Genomic DNA, 22,793 nt, shown 5'->3' on the forward strand with positions numbered 1-22,793 from the left:
GATTTTTCAAAATAATCGTGTTATATTTATACCCAGTTTTTCTCTCTTGATCAAGAACCAAAGCAGGTCACAACATTAATTAAAAAAAAGGAGGGGGCAATTAAAAATCTACAGCACACAGAAATGGAATGAAATCACAAAGAATGTTTAGGACAGTGGTTCTCAACCTGTGGATCCCCAGATGTTCCCAGAAATCCTAACAGCTGGTAAACTGGCTGGACCAAAAAATTGACAACCACTTGTTTAAGAACTATCAAAACAATCAAAACACGATGCATGGATTAATTAATTCTCCGCCTTCCTATTTTCCCGGCTACTTTTAAAATGTCCCGGTTTCCGTTTCTTCCTCCTTCGTTTTGAGCACGACTTACAATTAATATACGAATTTCAGTTGCCACAATTTAGTGATTGAAACCCAGAACTAGATCGATCCTAAATTACGTAGTTTTCTTCCACCATTTATTTACCCGTTACCAATCACTGGCCCAAACAACATCCCATGTTATGCTCTATAACAGGTATGGGCAAACTTGGGCCCTCCGGGTGTTTTGGACTTCAACTCCCACAATTCCTAACAGCCTACCGGCTGTTAGGAATTGTGGGAGTTGAAGTCCAAAACACCCGGAGGGCCCAAGTTTGCCCACACCTGCTCTACAAGATTCCAACAAATATCATGTAAATATATAGATATGCGTATAAAAAGAAATGTACCGTTCCGACAGCCCTTGGAGTATTGAAGAGAGGGTTGGCGGAAGGAATTATCAAGAAATACACAGACAACCCCCTCTTCCAAGCGACCTGGGGGTCTCTTTTGCTACCTTTTTTTGGTGGCCTGATGGGGAGGGAGACTAAGCGTCCCATCATCCCCACAAGCAACGCCTGAGTTCAAAAGGCCTGGAAACCAGCCACTAAACACTAACCTGCCCCCCACTTCCACCACTATATATACATTCTGGAACCATGATTTTCGAACAATGTACCCACCCAAAGTCGGAGAAAGGAGGGACTACAGCTCCCAGAATCCCCTACACACATCAACCAGGGCAGGGGATGGTGGGAGGCGTAGCCACAAAGACCACTTTCCCTGCACTACATTCAGGCTCAAGGCAATATCACATCAGTTGTTATTCCACTACTATGGCTCCCCTCCAGTGAAACCCTGGGATTTGTAGTTTAGTAAGAACCCCAAGGGCCCTAAATGTGAATTACAAGTCCCAGGTTTCTACTGAAGGAGGTGTAACATCTAGAATGGAATGACAGTGTTGTGCGATATTGTCCTTAAGACTATTCCAAGTGTCCCAATTTGTGTATTTATTTATCCCTTTCTGTTTTGGTCCCGTTTCCGGATGGCCCCTTGGCTCTTGAGACCGAAGACAAGGAGGATCGCAAGTCCCGTCCTGCTTCACTCAAGCCAGCGACCAAGCCCTTGTCGTCGTTATCAGCGTCCAGATGGATCCTCCTGGAGATCTCCCACTCCCCAATACGTCCCATAAGAACCCCCAACCCTACAGTCTTCCTTCTGAACGAGTCCTCTGGAGCTCCAGACTAACGTCCTCTTTCTTCATGGAGAAGAGGAGGAACATGGAATCTGGACGAGTTGGGCCTCTGGATCACGTCCTCGTTGCTGGTTTCTCATGGAGCCCCAGATGAAAGGGAAATCTGGACAAACGGACACAGAACTGTTGGCCTCCTAGAGCACCAGATTCATTTCCTAATTGATGGGTCCTCACGGTGCCCGATGGAGGAACCAGTCAGGGCAGAAGAGTTGCCCCCCGGGAGTATCAGGTTCGCTTCCTCTTCGCCAGGTCTTCAGGAGCACAAGTCCAGATTGTTCCAATAGTAAGGGACGTTTGGGTGCTCCCTTTGGCTCCGTGTCCAGGGTGGGGGTCCCGTCCATCAGGGAAGGGCCGCTACTCGTACTGGGCGATGAAGACCATCATGGCCACGCCTGCGACGAGGCCCAGCACCTGCAGCAGAGACTGGAAGGGACGGGCCTCCTGGAGCAGCTCCGGCAGGACCGAGACGGTGGCCACGTAGATGAAGCCCCCGGCCGTGAAGGGCAGGATCCAGGCCGTGGCCGCCTCGCCCGCCCCCTCCGCCAGCAGCGAGACCACCGTCCCCGCCAGCGCCCCCAGCGCCGTCACCAGCTGCAGCTTCATGGCCTGCAAACCAAGAAGAAGAAGAAGGAGAAACAGATCAGGGACGCGGGGCACGGCGATACATCAACACCTGGCTTGGCTTCTGTGGGAGACGTCTGCAGGAAATCAACCAGACTCAGGCAGAAGACTTAGGAAGGACAGAGGTGTCCCGTCTAGGTGTTGTACTCCAAGGCTGGGAAACACCTCTGTACTTAACACACACTCCAGCCCAAGCGGAAAATAGCAAAGCAGTTTATTGAAGACTATATAAGTATAAAAAACCCAAGTCTGAATGTCAAAAATAGTCCACAGAATTGAAAGTACCAGAGTAGCATCCAAAACCAGAAATACAAAAGCAGAATAAATCCAAAATATGAGATTCAGGAACAGTCATTCAAAACGTGGAAGCATGGAACACGAGCAACAGGAAACATGGAACTAGAACTCCATTAGCAAACTTGATTTGGCAGAGGACCTATCCTTAAACACCAATGTTGCCTACCGTGTTTCCTCGAAAATAAGACAGTGTCTTATATTAATTTTTGCTCCCAAAGATGCGCTAGGTCTTATTTTCGGGGGATGTCTTATCTTTCCATGAAGAAGAATTCACATTTATTGAATTTATTTATTTATTGAATTACTTTTTATATATTATATTGCTGCTGCAGTCCCCCTCACCAATGAAGTCAACTGAATTGTACTTGGTGGTTGATTGATATTATTACTGCTGTATTAACTCTTGTTTTATTGTCTTAATGTGTTTTATTTATTTTTTTTGTATATTGTTCAATGTATTTATGCTGTTGTTTTTGGAAATTGTGCTGGTCGGGCCTTGCCCCATGTGAGCCGCCTCGAGTTCCCATGGGGAGATGGTGGCAGGGTATAAATAAAGTTTTATTGTTTATTATTATTGTTGAACAAAAATAGGACATTATATGTTGTACAGTAGTTGTCATCATAAACCAGCATAACCAGACAAACTGTGAATCCTATCAAGAATTTCTTGTTATTAGCATTATTTCCATGTACAACTTTATGGTACGTACATTTACCGATCCTGCATGTTCTGGTGTTCTGTCTGGCAGGCATGCTTCCAAACAAAACCTTTGCTAGGTCTCAATTTCGGGGGAGGCCTTATATTTAGCAATTCTGCAAAACCTCTTCTAGGTCTTATTTTCCGGGGATGTCTTATTTTCGGGGAAACAGGGTAGATATGCAAGAAAACCGCACTAGAAACTTAAAGCGAGAGGCGGGCCTGACCTTGCGCTTGCTGCAGCCGGACTGGACGAGGATGGCGAAGTCCCCGACCTCGTGGGGCACCTCGTGGAGCAGGACGGTGAGCGTGGTGACGGCGCCCACGGTGCTCCCGGCCAGGAAGGAGGCCCCCAGCGCCAGGCCGTCCGTGAAGTTGTGCGCAAAGTCCGCCGCCAGGTTCAGGTAGCCGGCCACACGCATGTCTGTTGAGGGGGAAAAGGGGGACACGGGGAAAGGAGGAGGAGGAGCAAGAGAAAGAAGAGAATGAGAAGAGAAGAGGAAGAATAAAAGAAAGAAGAATGTGAAGACGATAAGAAGAGGGAAAGGAGGAGGAAAGTGAAAGGAAGAGGAGGAAGAGGAGAAAGGGGGAGGAAGGAAGGCAAGGAGGAGGAAGAGGAACAAGACAGAAGAAGAAAGACAAGGTTGGGATGAGAGAAGGAAAGAGAAAGGACACGGGGAAAGGAGGAGGAGGAGCAAGAGAAAGAAGAGAATGAGAAGAGAAGAGGAAGAATAAAAGAAAGAAGAATGTGAAGATGATAAGAAGAGGGAAAGGAGGAGGGAAGGGAAGAGGAGAAAAAGAGGAAGAGGAAAAGAACAATGAGAAGAGGAGGAGGAGGAAAAGACAGAAGAAGAAAGACAAGGTTGGGATGAAAGAAGGAAAGAGAAAGAACACGGGGAAAGGAGCAAGAGGAAGAAGAGAATGAGAAGAAATAAGAGAAAGAACAGGAAGAATAAAAGAAGGAAGAATGTGAAGACGATAAGAAGAGGGAAAGGAGGAGGAAAGTGAAAGGAAGAGGAGGAAGAGGAGAAAGGGGGAGGAAGGAAGGCAAGGAGGAGGAAGAGGAACAAGACAGAAGAAGAAAGACAAGGTTGGGATGAGAGAAGGAAAGAGAAAGGACACGGGGAAAGGAGGAGGAGGAGCAAGAGAAAGAAGAGAATGAGAAGAGAAGAGGAAGAATAAAAGAAAGAAGAATGTGAAGATGATAAGAAGAGGGAAAGGAGGAGGGAAGGGAAGAGGAGAAAAAGAGGAAGAGGAAAAGAACAATGAGAAGAGGAGGAGGAGGAAAAGACAGAAGAAGAAAGACAAGGTTGGGATGAAAGAAGGAAAGAGAAAGAACACGGGGAAAGGAGCAAGAGGAAGAAGAGAATGAGAAGAAATAAGAGAAAGAACAGGAAGAATAAAAGAAGGAAGAATGTGAAGACGATAAGAAGAGGGAAAGGAGGAGGAAAGTGAAAGGAAGAGGAGGAAGAGGAGAAAGGGGGAGGAAGGAAGGCAAGGAGGAGGAAGAGGAACAAGACAGAAGAAGAAAGACAAGGTTGGGATGAGAGAAGGAAAGAGAAAGGACACGGGGAAAGGAGGAGGAGGAGCAAGAGAAAGAAGAGAATGAGAAGAGAAGAGGAAGAATAAAAGAAAGAAGAATGTGAAGATGATAAGAAGAGGGAAAGGAGGAGGGAAGGGAAGAGGAGAAAAAGAGGAAGAGGAAAAGAACAATGAGAAGAGGAGGAGGAGGAAAAGACAGAAGAAGAAAGACAAGGTTGGGATGAAAGAAGGAAAGAGAAAGAACACGGGGAAAGGAGCAAGAGGAAGAAGAGAATGAGAAGAAATAAGAGAAAGAACAGGAAGAATAAAAGAAGGAAGAATGTGAAGACGATAAGAAGAGGGAAAGGAGGAGGAAAGTGAAAGGAAGAGGAGGAAGAGGAGAAAGGGGGAGGAAGGAAGGCAAGGAGGAGGAAGAGGAACAAGACAGAAGAAGAAAGACAAGGTTGGGATGAGAGAAGGAAAGAGAAAGGACACGGGGAAAGGAGGAGGAGGAGCAAGAGAAAGAAGAGAATGAGAAGAGAAGAGGAAGAATAAAAGAAAGAAGAATATGAAGATGATAAGAAGAGGGAAAGGAGGAGGGAAGGGAAGAGGAGAAAAAGAGGAAGAGGAAAAGAACAATGAGAAGAGGAGGAGGAGGAAAAGACAGAAGAAGAAAGACAAGGTTGGGATGAGAGAAGGAAAGAGAAAGGACACGGGGAAAGGAGGAGGAGGAAGAGGAGCAAGAGGAAGAAGAGAATGAGAAGAAATAAGAGAAAGAACAGGAAGAATAAAAGAAGGAAGAATGTGAAGACGATAAGAAGAGGGAAAGGAGGAGGAAAGTGAAAGGAAGAGGAGGAAGAGGAGAAAGGGGGAGGAAGGAAGGCAAGGAGGAGGAAGAGGAACAAGACAGAAGAAGAAAGACAAGGTTGGGATGAGAGAAGGAAAGAGAAAGGACACAGGGAAAGGAGGAGGAGGAGCAAGAGGAAGAAGAGAATGAGAAGAGAAGAGGAAGAATAAAAGAAAGAAGAATGTGAAGATGATAAGAAGAGGGAAAGGAGGAGGGAAGGGAAGAGGAGAAAAAGAGGAAGAGGAAAAGAACAATGAGAAGAGGAGGAGGAGGAAAAGACAGAAGAAGAAAGACAAGGTTGGGATGAGAGAAGGAAAGAGAAAGGACACGGGGAAAGGAGCAAGAGGAAGAAGAGAATGAGAAGAGAAGAGGAAGAATAAAAGAAAGAAGAATGTGAAGACGATAAGAAGAGGGAAAGGAGGAGGAAAGTGAAAGGAAGAGGAGGAAGAGGAGAAAGGGGGAGGAAGGAAGGCAAGGAGGAGGAAGAGGAACAAGACAGAAGAAGAAAGACAAGGTTGGGATGAGAGAAGGAAAGAGAAAGGACACGGGGAAAGGAGGAGGAGGAGCAAGAGGAAGAAGAGAATGAGAAGAGAAGAGGAAGAATAAAAGAAAGAAGAATGTGAAGATGATAAGAAGAGGGAAAGGAGGAGGGAAGGGAAGAGGAGAAAAAGAGGAAGAGGAAAAGAACAATGAGAAGAGGAGGAGGAGGAAAAGACAGAAGAAGAAAGACAAGGTTGGGATGAAAGAAGGAAAGAGAAAGGACACGGGGAAAGGAGGAGGAGGAAGAGGAGCAAGAGGAAGAAGAGAATGAGAAGAAATAAGAGAAAGAACAGGAAGAATAAAAGAAGGAAGAATGTGAAGACGATAAGAAGAGGGAAAGGAGGAGGAAAGTGAAAGGAAGAGGAGGAAGAGGAGAAAGGGGGAGGAAGGAAGGCAAGGAGGAGGAAGAGGAACAAGACAGAAGAAGAAAGACAAGGTTGGGATGAGAGAAGGAAAGAGAAAGGACACGGGGAAAGGAGGAGGAGGAGCAAGAGGAAGAAGAGAATGAGAAGAGAAGAGGAAGAATAAAAGAAAGAAGAATGTGAAGATGATAAGAAGAGGGAAAGGAGGAGGGAAGGGAAGAGGATAAAAAGAGGAAGAGGAAAAGAACAATGAGAAGAGGAGGAGGAGGAAAAGACAGAAGAAGAAAGACAAGGTTGGGATGAAAGAAGGAAAGAGAAAGGACACGGGGAAAGGAGCAAGAGGAAGAAGAGAATGAGAAGAAATAAGAGAAAGAACAGAAAGAATAAGAAAAAGAGGAACATGAAGATGATAAGGAACAAGAGGGAAAGGAGGAGGAAAGTGAAAGGAAGAGGAGGAAGAGGAGAAAGGGGGAGGAAGGAAGGCAAGGAGGAGGAGAATGAGGAGAGAAGAGGAAGAATGGAGTGGAGAAGAAATAAGAGAAAGAACAGAAAGAATAAGAAAAAGAGGAACATGAAGATGATAAGGAACAAGAGGGAAAGGAGGAGGAAAGTGAAAGGAAGAGGAAAAAGAGGGAGAGGAAAAGAACAATGAAAAGAGAAGAGGAAGGAGGAGGAGGAGGAAAGAACAAGAAGAGGGAAGAGAAAAGCAGAAGAGGATGGAAAGACAGAGGAGAAGAGAGGAATGAGAATGGGAAGAAGAATGTGGAGAAAAAAGGAAGAAGAAAAACAATAAGACCAAGAGGGGGAAAGAAGAAGGGGAGTGGAAGGAGAGAAGGATTAGAGAATGAGGAAGGGGAGTAAAGAAAAGGAGGAAGAAAAGAGAGGAAGAGCATGATGGGACAGAAAGAAGAAAAGAGGGAGAAAGAAGAGAAGCGGAAAAGGAGGAAGAGAAGGGACAGGAAGAAGGAAGGAGGAAGAGGGGCAAAAGGAAGAAGACAACGAGAAGGAAGGCAATAATAAGAAGAGGAAGAAAGAAGTAAAGAAGAAAGAAGAGAAAGAAGAGGAAGAATTAGGAGGAGGAACATGAAGATGATAAGAGACAAGAGGGAAAGGAGGAGGAGGAAAAAGAGGGAGACAAAAAGAGAACAATGGGAAGAGAAGGGGAAGAAGGAAGAGGATAAAGGAAGGAGAGAAGAGCAAGAAGAGTGAAGAGAAAAAGAAGAAGAGGATGGAAAGAAAGGGGAGAAGAGAAAAAGGAATGAGAATGGGAAGAATAAGGTGGAGAAGAAAGAAGAAAGAGAGAAGGAAAAATAACAATAAGATGAAAGATGGGGAAGAAGAAGGGAGGTGGAAGGCGAGAAGAAGGAGAGAATGAGGAAAGGGAGGAAAGAGTGAGGAGGGGGAGAATAGGAGGAAGAGGAAGAAGAGAAGGAGGAGGTGGAGAAGAAAGAAGAAAAGAGGGGAGAAAGAAGAGAAGGGGAAAGGAGGAAGGAAAGAAAGAAAAGAGAAGGAAAGGAGAGATTGAAGGAAGAGGAAGAAGGAAAAGAGACAGAAAGGGAGAGAAAGAAGAGAAGAGGGAAAAGGAGAACGGTAAGAAGAGGAAGGGAAGAGGAAGAAGGGGATTAGAGGGGGAAGTAATAATGAAGAAGAAGGGAACCAATAAGAAGAGGGGGTTGTTAAGAATGAGAAAGGGAAGAGAAGGAGTGGGGAAGCGGAGGAGGAAATAAAGAGGTTGGTGAGCGAGACGGACGGGTGAGCGAACCCCTTCCCTGCCCCTCGGAATAGGACCCCCCACTCACTGCTCCCAGGGGCCTTCTTCTCTTTCTCCTTCTCCTTCTTCTTGGCCTTCTCCGCTGAGTCCCGGCCGGACCCGGGTTCTCCCTCGTCATCACTGCTCTTGGCCTTGGAGGCTGCAGAAGAAAGCAAGGATTTTCCCGTTTTCATGGTGACCCTGTTTTCTTCGACCGTCCGGGTGTTTTGGACTTCAACTCCCACCATTCCTGGCCTCAGGCCCTTTCCTTTTACCCCTCAGCCGCTTAAGCGGCTGAGGGGTAAAAGGAAAGGGCCTGAGGCCAGGAATGGTGGGAGTTGAAGTCCAAAACACCCAGACGGCCAAAGTTGACCCACCATCCACATTCATCTCCATCCTCAGGAGAACCAGACGGCAACGATTCCACGGACTGAAGATCTTAAGAGTTGGGATGGGACCCCCAGAGGCCATATAGCCCACCCCACCTTTACCAGGAATGAGATGAGCACCCCCAGCATGGAAGGACCCGTGGAGGGGCGCACCGTGGCTGTGTCCGTGGCCGTGCCCCCCCTTGACGTGCCGGACGAACTTCTCCACCACCAGGAAGGCCACGATGCCCCCCAGGACCCACAGGCCCACCGACATCATGTGCTGGTGCTCAGGGCCTGCAGAGAGAGACAGAAGTACATGTATGTAGGTACGTTCGAGGGCTATCCAGAAAGTAGATTACGTTTCGGAATTAAAAATGAACAAAGTATAGGAAAAAACATTTACTATATTCAGTTGAAAGCCACACCCAAATACCACTTCTCAACATAGTCGCCATTCAAATCTAGGCACTTATCATAGCGATGAATGAGCTTGGCAACTACTTCCCAACAAAACTCTGTCGCTTGCATCCTCAAAAAGTATAGGAGAAAACTTTTACCATATGCAGTTGGAAGCCACACCAAAATACCACTTCTCAACATAGTCACCATTCAAATCTAGGCATTTATCATAGCGATGAAGGAGCTTAGCAACTCCTTCCCAACAAAACTCTGCCGCTTGCATCCTCAAAAAGTATAGGAGACAACTTTTACCATATGCAGTTGAAAGCCACACCCAAATACCACTTCTCAACATAGTCGCCATTCAAATCTAGGCATTTATCATAGCGATGAAGGAGCTTGGCAACTCCTTCCCAACAAAACTTTGCCGCTTGCATCCTCAAAAAGTATAGGAGAAAACTTTTACCATATGCAGTTGGAAGCCACACCCAAATACCACTTCTCAACATAGTCGCCATTCAAATCTAGGCATTTATCATAGCGATGAAGGAGCTTGGCAACTCCTTCCCAACAAAACTTTGCCGCTTGCATCCTCAAAAAGTATAGGAGAAAACGTTTAACATATGCAGTTGAAAGCCAGACCCAAATACCACTTCTCAACATAGTTGCCACTCAAATCTAGGCATTTATCATAGCGATGAATGAGCTTGGCAACTCCTTCCCCACCAAACTCTGCCGCTTGCGTCCTCAACCAGCCGGTCACCCCTTCCCGCAGCTGCGCATTGTCGCCAAAACGCTGCATTGGGGCTCTAATTGGAATTTTGTAAAATGTGTGGTTTCCTTTTGGAATTTTTGCAGACAGTGGGGTATTGTGTTGGAATTTAGCAAACCATGGGATTTCGTCCCAAATTGTTGTGTTGTTTATTCATTCAGTCGTTTCCGACTCTTTGTTGTTGGGAATCACCCTGTACTGCTCAAGTCTAAATGTAGTCAGATAGATGATAGAGTTAGATTGAGGGAATCAGGGCCGTAGCCAGAAAAAAATTTCGGGATGGGTTTTGAAAATTTCGGGGGGGGGGGGGTGTTTAACCCCTAGCACACACCCCTCCCCGCTACAAACCTGTCAATATCTGCTTGAAATAGTGCCTGGAGGGACTCTTAATGTTTTGTGTCTCATAGACTTAGCATGGGGATTTGGTTAACCAGTTAAAATTCATGAGTAAAACAGGTTTTTTTTATAACCTGAAAAATTTCGGGGGGGGGGGGGGAGGGTTGAACCCCTAACCCCCCCCCCCCCCTCGCTACAGGCCTGGAGGGAATCCTTTCCCCGTTTCCAAAGCATGCCTAGATAGGATTCACCATTGTGGAACATCAAAACATCTGGGCATCCCCTGGGCAACGTCCTTTCAGACGGCCAATTCTCTCACTCCAGAAGCAACTCCGGTTGCTCCTGACATGAAAAACAACATCAACCATTGTTTCCTGCTTCCTGTACTATTTAGGTCAGCCCACCCTTTGATGTTTCTAGAAATGTAATCTCTCCTAGGGCTTTGACGTAACTTCCCCAATTTGGCCTTTGGAATGTTTATGGCCCTAGAGAAGAAGCGACCCACGAGGCTTGGTCGCCATTCCAGCTTCCTGCTTTGTTCCAGAGAGGACGCACCTCTGTCCTCTATTAGTCAAGATGTAGCTATCTATACCTTTGTTATTTTAATCTGTCTATGTGTATTAGAACAGGATAGATTAGATAGTTAGGTCCAAACCTTTTCTATCCATCAATGGATTTTTTTTTTACCTCAATAAATGCTTTTAAACTTTAAAGCTAACTTTGCATCCCTTTGCCTTCCTGATGACAAAGAGGCCTTCCAAACTCACACCGCGTAAGTCTTACTGCTGCAATTTTTACTCTGCTATTTTAATGGGAATTTATCTCATAAAGAGGGTGATTAGAGCTTAACGGCTCGTCCATTCCCAACATTTGTGACCTCATGGACCAGTCCAGGGCAAAGATTCCTGTCGGCTGTCGCTGCCCCCACTGAAGAAGAGTGGCAGCCTTTTACTGACTTTTTGAAAAGTTAATAAATCCCTCTTACTGAGAGATAAGAAAAGGAAGAAGAGAACAGCAAGTCCCACGCTGGATCCTTACCCTGGTGGGAGTGTCCGTGTCCGGTGGGCTGGGCGTGGGAGTGGGGGTGCCCGGCTGCCTCCCCGTGGTGGGAATGGGGCTCTGTGGAGGGAGAGAGGAAGGCGGTGAGACTTGGGGGTCTGGGCATCCAAGGGGGTCCCCAGCGGCCCACCCCCCCCCCCCCACTCCCTCTTTTGCCCACTCACTCGTACCCAAGGCGTGGGGGATGAGGTGGAGGAAGGCGTCTCCCAGGAGGCCCCCCGAGGCGAAGCTGAGCAGCAGCTTGAGCAAAGCCTGGTGCTGGGAGGAGTTGGACTCCACCGGGATCAGGAAGAGGATGAAGTAGGGCGCTGCGCTGATCAGGAGCGTGGCCCCCACGGCCTGCGGGATGACAGCATGTTTATGGGCACAAAAAAGGGCGTGCACGTCCACACTGGAGAACTGATGCATTTTTGATACCACTCGGACTGTTAAGATCAGAAGGGTTGCAGCTCTGCAAGGTCTTAAGCCAGGCATGGGCAAACTTCGGCCCTCCCTCCAGGTGTTTTGGACTTCTGGCTGTTAGGAATTGCGGGAATTTAAGTCCTAAACATCTGGAGGGAGGGCCGAAGTTTGCTCAGGCCACCCAGTCCAACCATCTATCCCTAGTCCCGGGCTGTGGCGCAGGCTGGTGAGCAGCCAGCTGCAAGAAATCACTCTGACCAAGAGGTCATGAGTTCGAGGCCAGCTCGGAGCCTGCGTTTGCCTCTGTCTTTGTTCTATGTTAAGGCATTGCCTTATATGTGTAATGTGATCCACCCTGAGTCCCCTTCGGGGTGAGAAGGGCGGAATATAAATAATGTAAATAAATAAATAGGCAACTCCTAGATAAGCCACCCAGGAGAGGAATGCACTGTTTGCCTCTATGAGGTTTCAACAAGACGAGATCACTGTCCTGGGGACCACTCACATTACAGCAGTGGTTCCCAATCCCAGCTGGTAAATGGCTGGGATTTTTGGCCAAAAACATCTGGGGAGCCACAGGTTGAGAACCACTGCATTACAGAATCATCATAGAATCTTAGAGTTGGCCCTCCAGTCCAACCCCCTTCTGCCAAGAAGCAGGAAAACCACATTCAAAGCACCCCTGACAGATGGCCATCCTGCCCCTGCTTAAAAGCCTCCAAAGAAGTAGCCTCCACCGGACTCCCTTGGGGCAAAGAAAGAGTTCCACTGCTGAACATGATGTTCTTCCTCATGTTCAAGTGGAATTTCCTTTCCTGTAGTTTGAAGCCATTGTTCCCTTGCGTCCTAGTCTGCAGGGCAGCAGAAAAGAAGCTCCCTCCCTCCTCCCTAGGACTTCCCCTCACATATTTATACATGGCTACCAAGTCTCCTCTCTGCCTTTTCTTCTGCAGGCTAAACATGCCCAGCTCTTTAAGCCACTCCTCATAAGTATTAATGTTCTCCAGCCCCTTGATCCTTTGAGTCTCCCTCCACTGGACTCATTCCAGCTTAGAGTCAACTTCTCCCTTCAATGGCAGTGCCCAGAACTGGACACAGTGTGATTCCAGGGAAAGTGGTCTCACCAAGGCAGAATATAGCACTATTATTCCACTTTGACTGCCATCGCTTCATCTTATGGAATCCTGGGACGGGCAGTTTAAGGAGGAGATTTTGATATTGCCAGCCACACTACAAATCTCAGAAATACACTGGAGGGAACCATGGCAGTTAAAGTAGTAGAATAATAGTGCATCATTGTGAAATGGAACCCTGATGCTTATCTGGTTTCACCAGACAGCAGACACCATAATGAGGTATCCTAGAATGGTGTGCACCATGCATGTGAGAATAAACTATTTCCTCTAAATATGAGAGCACCTGCCTGACCTTAAAGTGCAGACGGCATGTTGCATTGCATTTACAGCTCAGTGGGTTCAAAACAAACACAGGAGGAACATTGGTTCCTTTAAATGAGGGGGACTAATGAGGGGTCCTTGAACTGTGCTACCAACACAAAACCCGTTCTTGTCATCGGGGCTTCGGCAAGGTCGCAAGACTAACTAACACACTAACTAACAAACTAACACAATGGTTTTCAGGAGGGGGAAATGTACAGCGCTGCACTTAGGAATGAAATGCAGAGATATAGGGTGGGTGGGACGTGGCTTGAAAACAGATCTAGGAGTCATAGGGGACCACAGGCTGAAGATGATAAGCCAAGGCTGTGATGCAGCGGCACAAAAGGCCAAGACGTTTCCCTCCCAACTCTGTGAATGAAGGAGCCAATCCCCCCAGACTCACGTAGGCCCACAACCACATTGTCTCCAGCTTCTCTTTCCTGGGAGGGGGCCTCCCGTGGTCAGGGAAGGCCCGGCCCTGGCTGGGCCCCCCAACATGGTCCTCGTGCGAATGTCCGTGAAGGTGGCCGTGGGCATGGTCATGGCTGTGGCTGTGCCCGTGCCGGGGGCCCTCGTGTGAGTGGCTATGGCCGTGGTGGAAGTCCTCATGGGCATCGTGATGGTGGTGGTGCTCTTCGGGATCGCGCCAGAGGTGCTCATGCGTGTGGCCGTGGCCGGCGTGGCTGTGGCCGTGGTGCAAATCCTCATGGCTGTGGCCGTGGTGAAGGCCTTCATGACTGTGGCCGTGGTGCAAGTCGTCATGCGCATGGCCGTGGAAGCCTTCTTGCTGTGCAGATGACGTCCCCAGCAGCAGGAGCAGAAGTAACGTGGAACAGGCCATCAGAAGGGTCACCACGTTCCACGTCCGCCGGAAAGCCACCATCTTGACCACTGCCTCTGGGGGGAGGAGGAAGAGCGTTAAGGGAGTTGGAAGGGAATTTCAGGACCATAGAGTCGAAATAAGTACATAGAAACATTTAAGGGGAGAAGAATGGTAGTCATAATGATAGATAGCAATTTTTTTAAATACAAGACTAACTTGCTAACAAACTGTCATGGAGCCAAATCCCAGGGCTGAATTTCCAAGCCCTGAATCTGGCTTCATAACATAACATAAATAACCCTGCAAGCACCTGGCGGGAGAAGATAAAATGAGCCTGGGAACTCAGGGTTGAAAGTATAAACAATTATAATTGATATAGTGTGGGAATGGTAGTAATGTGATCCAGAGGGTGGGATTTGATGATGATATTTGCGTGTGGTATTACGTTGCATCAGAAGTGATAAAATTGAATGTATGTAAACATTAGGTCATTCTCGACTTTTCCAAAGTCATGTATTCTTCAATAAAGATTGGATTTGAGAGCAGCTATCTTTGATCTGCATTCAGACTGGTCCTTTGAAGTGAGCCTGACATTTAAGTCGAGAATCCAGTTCTCACCCTCCTGCGGAATTCGCAGTGAAGTGATAATGAGTGAAGAAGGAGATCAAAGCCCAAATGGAGCAGGGAGGCCTTTGCAAGGGGCCCGGCCGAAGAGAGAAGAGACGCTGCAAGCCATAGCTTCCTCTACGGGGTACCCCAGGCCGAACGGCGTGACCCAGAGGATTCCCAGGGGAGGAAGAGGCGTCTCTGCGGCTGCAGAAACCAGTTGGGGATCTGGAGGAAGTATGCCGGAGACCGTGGCCCTGCGGTTATCCATCCTGGAAACTAATTTATCCAGGCTGTCGGAAACCGTGGGGAGGTTGGTGCCACTATTGGAAGAGAATCTCCAAAAGGAGCCCATCCGATATGGCGCCGAGAGAGAGCCAAGTAAAGAAGGAGATTGGAGCCAGAGGGGCCAGCGAGCATCAACGCAGAGTCCCGTGGCGGCAAGGGACGAGGGAGATGAGGAATACTGGCAGGAGCTGGAGTTCCGAGACAGAATGGCACGCGAAGTGGAGCGCCAGCGAGCTCTGGGAACTCTGAGGCCGCCATCTCCGACAGAGCTCCCAACCCCCCGAATGGGCGTCGGGGTGGAAAGACCACTGGGGCCAGGGATCGGGTCCAGTGGATTTGCAGACGAAGGCGGAGAGGAGCGGGAGATCCAGGAAGAGGAGGAGGACATGCCGTACGACGAGGAAAGGCGAGATGCGGGGGCTACAGCGAGGCCAGTATGCGGATGGGTGGAAGGGCCGACAGCGGCGGCAGAATTTCGGGAGCCGCGCAGAATGACCACCGGAGTGGGGCGCGGCGTGTTCCAAGGGGCCGCCCGAGGAAACCCGATGCAACCCTTCCCCATGCCTCCCAGACAGCATCAACGGGCCGCAGAATGGATGCCAAGAAGGGAAGATCTCAAACTAGAATACGGAGGGGAATCAGATGAACTGAACTTTTTTCTAATTAGCATCAGAGGATACATGGAAGACAATGCACACACATTCCCCTCCGAAGCAAGCAGGGTTCGAGCCATCGGCAACACACTAAAGCGAGGAGCAGCCAGCTGGTATGTGCAACTACATGCCAGACGCGACCCATGCCTGAGGTCAGTGCCCCGCTTCCTCGCCGCACTGGAAAACCGGTTCAGAGACCGGCTAGAGCAATTGAGAGCTCGAGACCAGCTGAAAGGAATAAAGCAGAGGGACAAAACGGTGCCCGAGTACGCAGAGGAATTCCTCCACCTCGCGGAAAGGGTACCAGAGTGGTCTGAAGTGACCAAAGTGGAATTATTTAAAGAGGGACTACGCCCCGAGATTTTCAGCTGGGCAGCGCACAGAGATGACCCCGAAACGCTCCAGGGATGGATTCAACTAGCGGGGCGCGTTGAATCCACCCTGGCCCAAGTAAAGCGCTTCAGGAGCAGCGGCAGCCAGCAAAGACCGGTGGCGAGGGGTCGAGGAGAAACGAGGAAGCAGGAAAGACCCGGAGGGAGGCCGGGGATTCCCTCCAGAGGAGACGACAACAAACCTAAACCGGGATGCTTTGTATGTGGGAAGACGGGCCATCGAGCAGCAGAATGCTGGGCCCGGAAGGGGGAGCCGCCAAAACCCCCAAAGCCCAAGCCAGCAACCGGGAGGCGTGCGGAAGAGGAGGTGCAAGCCCCAGAATCTTCAGAAAAACTGGTGAGTCGGGACAAACGCATGATAGTAGTGCCAATCTGCCTATCGGGGCTAGAGAATCGGGCCACCTGCAAGGCATTTGTGGATTGTGGTTGTTCTAGAAACATTATAACTCCGGAATTAGCAGGAGCGCTGAAATGCCAGCAGATGGCGCTTGACTCCCCAATTGCATTTTCGCAGCTAGATGGATCAGTCGCTGCTGGGGAAGTATCTACAAAGGAAATACGGGGGGTCCCATGTAAAATAGGCAAATGGGAAGGAAGAATATCCTTTGTGATAGCCCCTATTGCCACATACCACGTAATATTAGGGATACCATGGCTCGAACAGGCAAATCCTGAAGTAGATTGGAGAGGAAAGAGCCTAGCATTTAAAGAACAGCAGACGCAATGGGAGATAAGCAAAATTGCAGAAGAGGAGGACGAGGGAGATGAAGCAGATGAAATAGACCCACAGCTATTGCCACCTGAATACAGAGACTTTGTGGATGTTTTCAATCAGAAAGAGGCCAGTAAATTACCTCCCAAAAGGAATATAGAAGTAGAAATTGAAATAACCCCAGGAGCAAACTTACCAAAACCAAAAGTGTATCCCATGTCTGTGCAGGAGAAGGAGGAATTGAGGAAATATATTGATAAAAACCTGGCGCGAGGCTTCATTAAGCCATCCAATTCTCCTCTCGGGGCCCCAGTGTTATTTAGGAGAAAGAAAGACAACTCCCTAAGATTGTGCATTGATTATCGAAATTTAAATGCAATTACTAAGGACAATAAATACCCTATGCCCTTAGTAAAGGATTTAATTACCGTATTGAAGAAAGGGAGCATATTTACTAAACTGGATTTAATTGAAGCATATCATAAATTAAGAATCAAACCGGAGGATACTTGGAAAACTGCATTTTCCTGCGCATTCGGCCATTTTGAATATAAAATTTTGCCTTTCGGATTAAAAAATGGAGGCGGTTGCTTTATGCAGCTTATAAATGAAATACTACACCCATTGTTGTACAGAGGGGTATTCATATTTCTTGATGATATCTTGATTGTGAGCGAAGATAAGGAAAAGCACGTAAAATTGGTCCGGGAAGTTTTGCAGAGACTACGAGAAGCAAAGCTGTACGCAAAACTGTCCAAATGTGAATTTAATAAAACTCAAATTGACTTTCTGGGGTATCGGATATCTCCAGAAGGGTTAGCTATGGATCCAGCTAAAGTATCAGATGTGAAAGGATGGGGAGTGCCTCAAACAAGGAGGCAATTGCAATCATTTCTGGGGTTTGCCAATTTTTATAGATCCTTCATAAAAGGCTTCGCGCAAATAACCGCACCCCTTACTGAACTTTTAAAAACAAAAGGGAAAGGGGAGACAGCAAAAGTAAAAGCTCCTGGCGCCAAACTGGGTTGGACGCCAGAATGCCAAAAGGCATTTGAAACCCTAAAAGAATGCTTCACAGAAGGACCCATCCTAAAACACCCCGATATCAGGAGCCCTTTCATAATCCATTGCGATGCCTCAGACTGTGCGTACGGGGCAGTACTATTGCAAAAAGATCAAAATGGGAACTTAAAACCCTGCGGATATTTGTCCCGGAAGTTCAGCGAAACTGAAAAATGTTGGCCAATATGGGAAAAAGAGGCATTAGCCATATTAAAAGCCTTAGAATGCTGGCGACACTTCCTCGAAGGAAGCGGAATCCCATTTGAAATTTGGTCTGACCATAAGAACCTCCAGTATTTAAAGTCTCCTCGAAAATTGTCCCCCAAACAAATTAGATGGGCGCAATACTTCAGCAGGTTCGATTTCCAATTAAAGTTTTTTCAAGGGAAGCAGAATGTCTTGGCAGATGCTCTTTCACGCATGCCTCAACACGGAGGCATAACCACAGCAAAAGAGGGAACAATATTCTCTGATAAACAATGGGGCTTAGCTGTCAGGACAAGAGCGCAAACCCAAAAGGAGAACACTGCTATTGTTGAACTCGACGGGGAAGATAATTGGGGAAACGAACTGAAACAGTCTTATGATGGAGATCAGTGGATCGCATCCAACGCAGAAAAGGGGGAGCAGAAGGGGGGATTTTGGTTTGTGAACAAGAAACTGTATATCCCAGCAACATTAAGGATTAAGATTTTGCATCGTTTTCACAATAACCAGAGCGCTGGTCATACAGGAATTACAAAAACAACAAAGGCAATCGCAAAACATTGCTGGTGGCCAGGGATGAGGAAGGACATAAAGAATCATGTTGTTCAATGTGATGATTGTGCCAGAAATAAATCGAGAGGAGGGAAGCCAATGGGATTATTACAAACAGTAGCAGAACCTACCAGACCTTGGGAATGTGTAGCTATGGACTTTGTGGGGGAACTACCGGTTAGCAAAGGACATCGTTATATTTGGACAGTATTAGACCTGTTTTCTAAACAGGCCCACTTTATAGCACTGACGAAACTACCATCAGCCGAGAAACTAGCTGAATTGTACATAAACCACATTTACAAACTGCATGGATGTCCCAGTAGAGTGGTCAGTGACAGAGGAGTACAATTCACAGCAAAATTTTGGGAAAAATTCTTGGAAATGCTAGGAGCAGAAAGGAGTCTAAGTTCTGCTTTTCACCCCATGACAAACGGGGCGGTAGAACGTACTCAGCAGACACTTGGGCAGTTCCTTCGAATGTACTCTAACATGAGACAAAATGACTGGTCTAGGTGGTTGGCTTTTGCAGAACTAGCTTTTAATTCGACTATACATTCAGCAACAAATAAAACTCCCTTTGAAGTGGTTTACGGGTATGAAATACAGCCTTTGCCCCAGTTGCCAAGATGGACAGAGAATGAGGAAACAGAGGCAGGGAAATGGAAAATGCAAATGCTAGAATGCTGGAGTCAAGTGACTGCATCCTTAAAGGAAGCACACAAAAAGTATAAAGCGTTCGCAGACAGAAAGAGGGTGGAAGGCGATAAACTGGATAAAGGAGATCTAGTGTGGTTAAGTACCCAAAACATCAAATTGGGGCTACCTTCGAGAAAATTGGGCCCCAAATATATTGGACCATTCAGAATACAGGGTGTTATCAATGAAGTAACTTTCCAGTTGGCATTGCCAAAAAGTTTAGGGAAAATACACCCAGTATTCCATCGCAGCTTGCTGAAAAAATACATGGGGACTTTGGACAAAATGGACACATAGAGTTATTGTTTGATTTGTTTCAGGATTATGATGAAAGAAGAACCGAAGAGGAGGACGAAGAAAACGAGGGCGCCATGTCATGGAGCCAAATCCCAGGGCTGAATTTCCAAGCCCTGAATCTGGCTTCATAACATAACATAAATAACCCTGCAAGCACCTGGCGGGAGAAGATAAAATGAGCCTGGGAACTCAGGGTTGAAAGTATAAACAATTATAATTGATATAGTGTGGGAATGGTAGTAATGTGATCCAGAGGGTGGGATTTGATGATGATATTTGCGTGTGGTATTACGTTGCATCAGAAGTGATAAAATTGAATGTATGTAAACATTAGGTCATTCTCGACTTTTCCAAAGTCATGTATTCTTCAATAAAGATTGGATTTGAGAGCAGCTATCTTTGATCTGCATTCAGACTGGTCCTTTGAAGTGAGCCTGACAACAAACTATCTTGAACTTTTAGATTCCTTAGGTAATAATTAGAATTAAATAAACATCAAAAAGAAACAATAATAATAATATAATGCAACTTTACTTATATACTGTCCTATCTCTCTGAAGAGACTGTTGGGGTGCTTTAATGTGCCTTGGCTCCCTTTTGTCTGAGAAGAGGGCAGCGTGAGGAGAGTCAACACTTAGATAAACTATACTGGAACTCCATATGTTTATATGTTATATAGATAAGTAGTAAGAATGTATATTATAAATAGAGAGTCAGCATGGGTTTATATTAGATAAATAGTAAGCATGGGTATATACACAGTAAACATGGGTTTACATTACATGATATATATAGTAAGCATGGGTGGCATATATGTTTACATTATATCATATATAGATATGTAGTAAGAATGTATATTATAAATAGAGAGAGCAAGAGAGTGTCAGCATGGGTTTATATTAAATATATAGTAAGCATATATGGTAAACATGGGTTTATATTAGATGATATATATAGTAAGCATGGGTTTATATTACAGATATTGTTGTGACTGTGCCTTCGGGGATTATGGTTGATGGTGATGGAATTCGAAGAGGAAGAAAAAACCCTCGTGATGAGGGTTCACTGGAGGAGTTGCGCAGGAAGCGACTTAGAGAGCTATATGGGGGATCTTCTGAGGAAGATTCAGATGGGGAGATGGATGCTGAGGAACAGGTGGTGGCTGGGGAAGCGGGCACTGAATGGGCACAGCCACCGGAGATGTCTGGGGATTTGGGGCTTATGGATACTTCTGAACCTGGGGTTTTTGCAGGAGCTGATCCCAATTGGGATGCTTGGAGAAGGGAGGATGGTTCTTTAAGTGTTCATGGGGCTAAGTGTGGGCAGGATGATTGGGACTCCGACGAATTGCTAGGTACTCCAGATCCACGAGCTCTAGCTGTGTGGAGTTCAGACTCTGAGTAGATTTGGGACACCTGGTGTTTGGGTGTGAGTGTTTGGTCACCCACGAGGAAGGAGAATAAAATGGGAATGTTTGGCCACTGCACTTGGCGTGTGGCAAGGTGTTGCTGAGGCGCCATTGGGATCTCTGTGTTTCTGGACTTGGACTGTGATTCGGATCTGCTGATACCATCTGGCTTGGCTCTCGCTGTGTCTTATCGTGGACCTGTTTTGGATGACTGCACCCTCTTCGGACTTTGGATTGAATTTGACCTGGCTTCTGTCTACGCCCTCTGACTGACGGCTACTCCCGGCTTCTGACTATTGGTTTGTCTTTCGGAATTTCTGCTGCCTCCTGACCTGACCTTGGATTCTTCTGACGACGGCTATTCATCATCCCTTTGAGGCTCTCGGCTTATCTGTACCGTGGAAGCTGCTTTACTGCTTTTCTAGTTTGTTTATTTTCCAGCAATTAACTCTATTTGTTTTCCAAAGCTGAATTGAAGTGTTATTTAGTTTTTTATTGAATGCCAGCATGGGAAATTAGCGTGGCTCGTTTTTGAGTTATTATTGTCCAATCTGCTCTCGAAACACTGAAAAGTGAAGTGTTTCAAGGATATTTCCTGTGTTTATGTTATTTTTTGGCTTATCTTCGGAATAAACTCTGTTTTGTAACTGGCGTCTGACTCTTGACACATATACTGTATATAGTAAGCCTATGTTTATATATAGCAAGCATGTTTATATGAGATACATATATACATATATATATGGTAGACATGGGTTTATATTATATATAGTGGACTATTTTTCTAGGGTTTTTTTTGATTGAAAGACATATTTTGGATGTCTATGTCTTTTGTGGTCAAATTTGGTGTGATTTGGTTCAGTGGTTTCGTTGTTTACTCCACAGTAAAATGAACATTACATTTTTTTATATATAGACTAGCTGTGCCTGGCCACGCATTGCTGTGGCGAAGTATGGTGGTATGGGAAATAAAGTATTGATGAACTGGTGGTAGTTAATGTAAAGGGTAAAGGTTTTACCTTACATTAAGTCCATTATAAATGGGTAATATAGCTGTGTGGAAGGGCCTTGAGTCTACACTGCCATATAATCCAGTTAAAATCAGATAATCTGTATTTTATAGGCAGTGTGGAAGAGGCCTAAGTGAGGCCTAACTCTGCCTGTGCCCTGGGCTGAGTGGGTTGCTAGGAGACCAAGTGGGCAGAGCTTAGCCTTCTAACTGGCAGCAATTGGATAAAAACAATTATTCCTCTCCCTCTAATTAGGGCTTTATTTTTCTTTTCTTTTTGTTGTGTGAACATAGAGGCACGGATGAGGGGTTGTGCTGGCAAGTTTAGTGTTTCTGGGATGTGTAGTTTTGTTGTTTTGTCCTAGGCCGAAATTTCATTACCCTTTTTTATATATAAGATAGTAAGCATGGGCTTAGATATATTTAGCAAGAATTTATTTATTTATTTATTTATTTACAACATTTCTACCCTGCCTTTCTCACCCAAGGGGAATATATTAGATATAAATATATATAGTAAGCTTGTTCATATTAGATACATCTCTATATATATAGTAAGCACGTTTATGTTATATATATAGAATTATATATAGAATAGATAATATCTCTATCAAAGAACTATAACACAGATCTATATCTCATAAATATTACATATAAAATAAACATAATATATAATATTATAGAAATAGTTTTAAACATCCCCCCTCCCTCTCTACTCGCAGACTCACCACCTCCTGTGGCCGCAGTCCTCCAGGGGCATGGAGTCGAGGGGAGAAGGGGGCTAGAGCGTCCTCCAGGGCCCCTCTCGGCGGAACCCTAAGGCCGCTCTCCCGGATCCGTTACCAGCCAGCCTCAGGCTCGAAACCTGACGTGGCACCCAAGCCATTCACTCCAAACCTCGCGAGAACATCCAAATACCCCGCCCCTTTGCCCTTTCGCAACATGGCGGTGCCGGCGACAGAGCCCTCGACAAACATGTCGGGCAACTAACCCTGCGAAGAGAAAATGCTGACCGAGGGACTGTCGCCCTCAACAAACATGGCGGATAGGTAACACGGCTAGGGAAAATGCCAAGAGAGGGAATTGTCGCCCTCAACAAACATGGCGGCCGTTCGT

The 22,793-nt window shown here is 46.4% G+C and overlaps 2 protein-coding genes across 3 annotated transcripts; one reads left to right on the forward strand and one right to left on the reverse strand.

Moving 5' to 3' along the window:
* Window positions 1-22,662, reverse strand: slc39a7 (solute carrier family 39 member 7). 2 transcript variants are annotated; one of them, XM_062972785.1, is made up of 8 exons: window positions 22,406-22,662; window positions 13,373-13,864; window positions 11,299-11,467; window positions 11,108-11,188; window positions 8,683-8,856; window positions 8,241-8,351; window positions 3,399-3,595; window positions 1-2,162 (listed from the first exon to the last, which is right to left on the reverse strand). In XM_062972785.1, exons 2-8 carry the CDS (start codon window positions 13,850-13,852, stop codon window positions 1,911-1,913), a joined length of 1,464 nt encoding a protein of 487 aa, XP_062828855.1. In that variant the 5' UTR covers window positions 13,853-13,864; window positions 22,406-22,662; the 3' UTR covers window positions 1-1,910. The 2 variants fall into 2 exon arrangements, with proteins under 2 accessions (XP_062828855.1, XP_062828856.1); XM_062972786.1 differs by having other exon boundaries at window positions 8,734-8,856; window positions 13,373-13,866; window positions 22,406-22,654.
* Window positions 15,080-19,656, forward strand: LOC134296857 (uncharacterized). Its single transcript, XM_062972836.1, has 2 exons — window positions 15,080-16,068; window positions 19,284-19,656. Exons 1-2 carry the CDS (start codon window positions 15,178-15,180, stop codon window positions 19,389-19,391), a joined length of 999 nt encoding a protein of 332 aa, XP_062828906.1. The 5' UTR covers window positions 15,080-15,177; the 3' UTR covers window positions 19,392-19,656.
* Window positions 22,663-22,793: the final 131 nt, after the last annotated feature.

The sequence above is a fragment of the Anolis carolinensis genome, chromosome 2 (assembly GCF_035594765.1).
Source record: "Anolis carolinensis isolate JA03-04 chromosome 2, rAnoCar3.1.pri, whole genome shotgun sequence".
In the NCBI taxonomy this organism is placed as follows: Eukaryota; Metazoa; Chordata; class Lepidosauria; order Squamata; family Dactyloidae; genus Anolis; species Anolis carolinensis.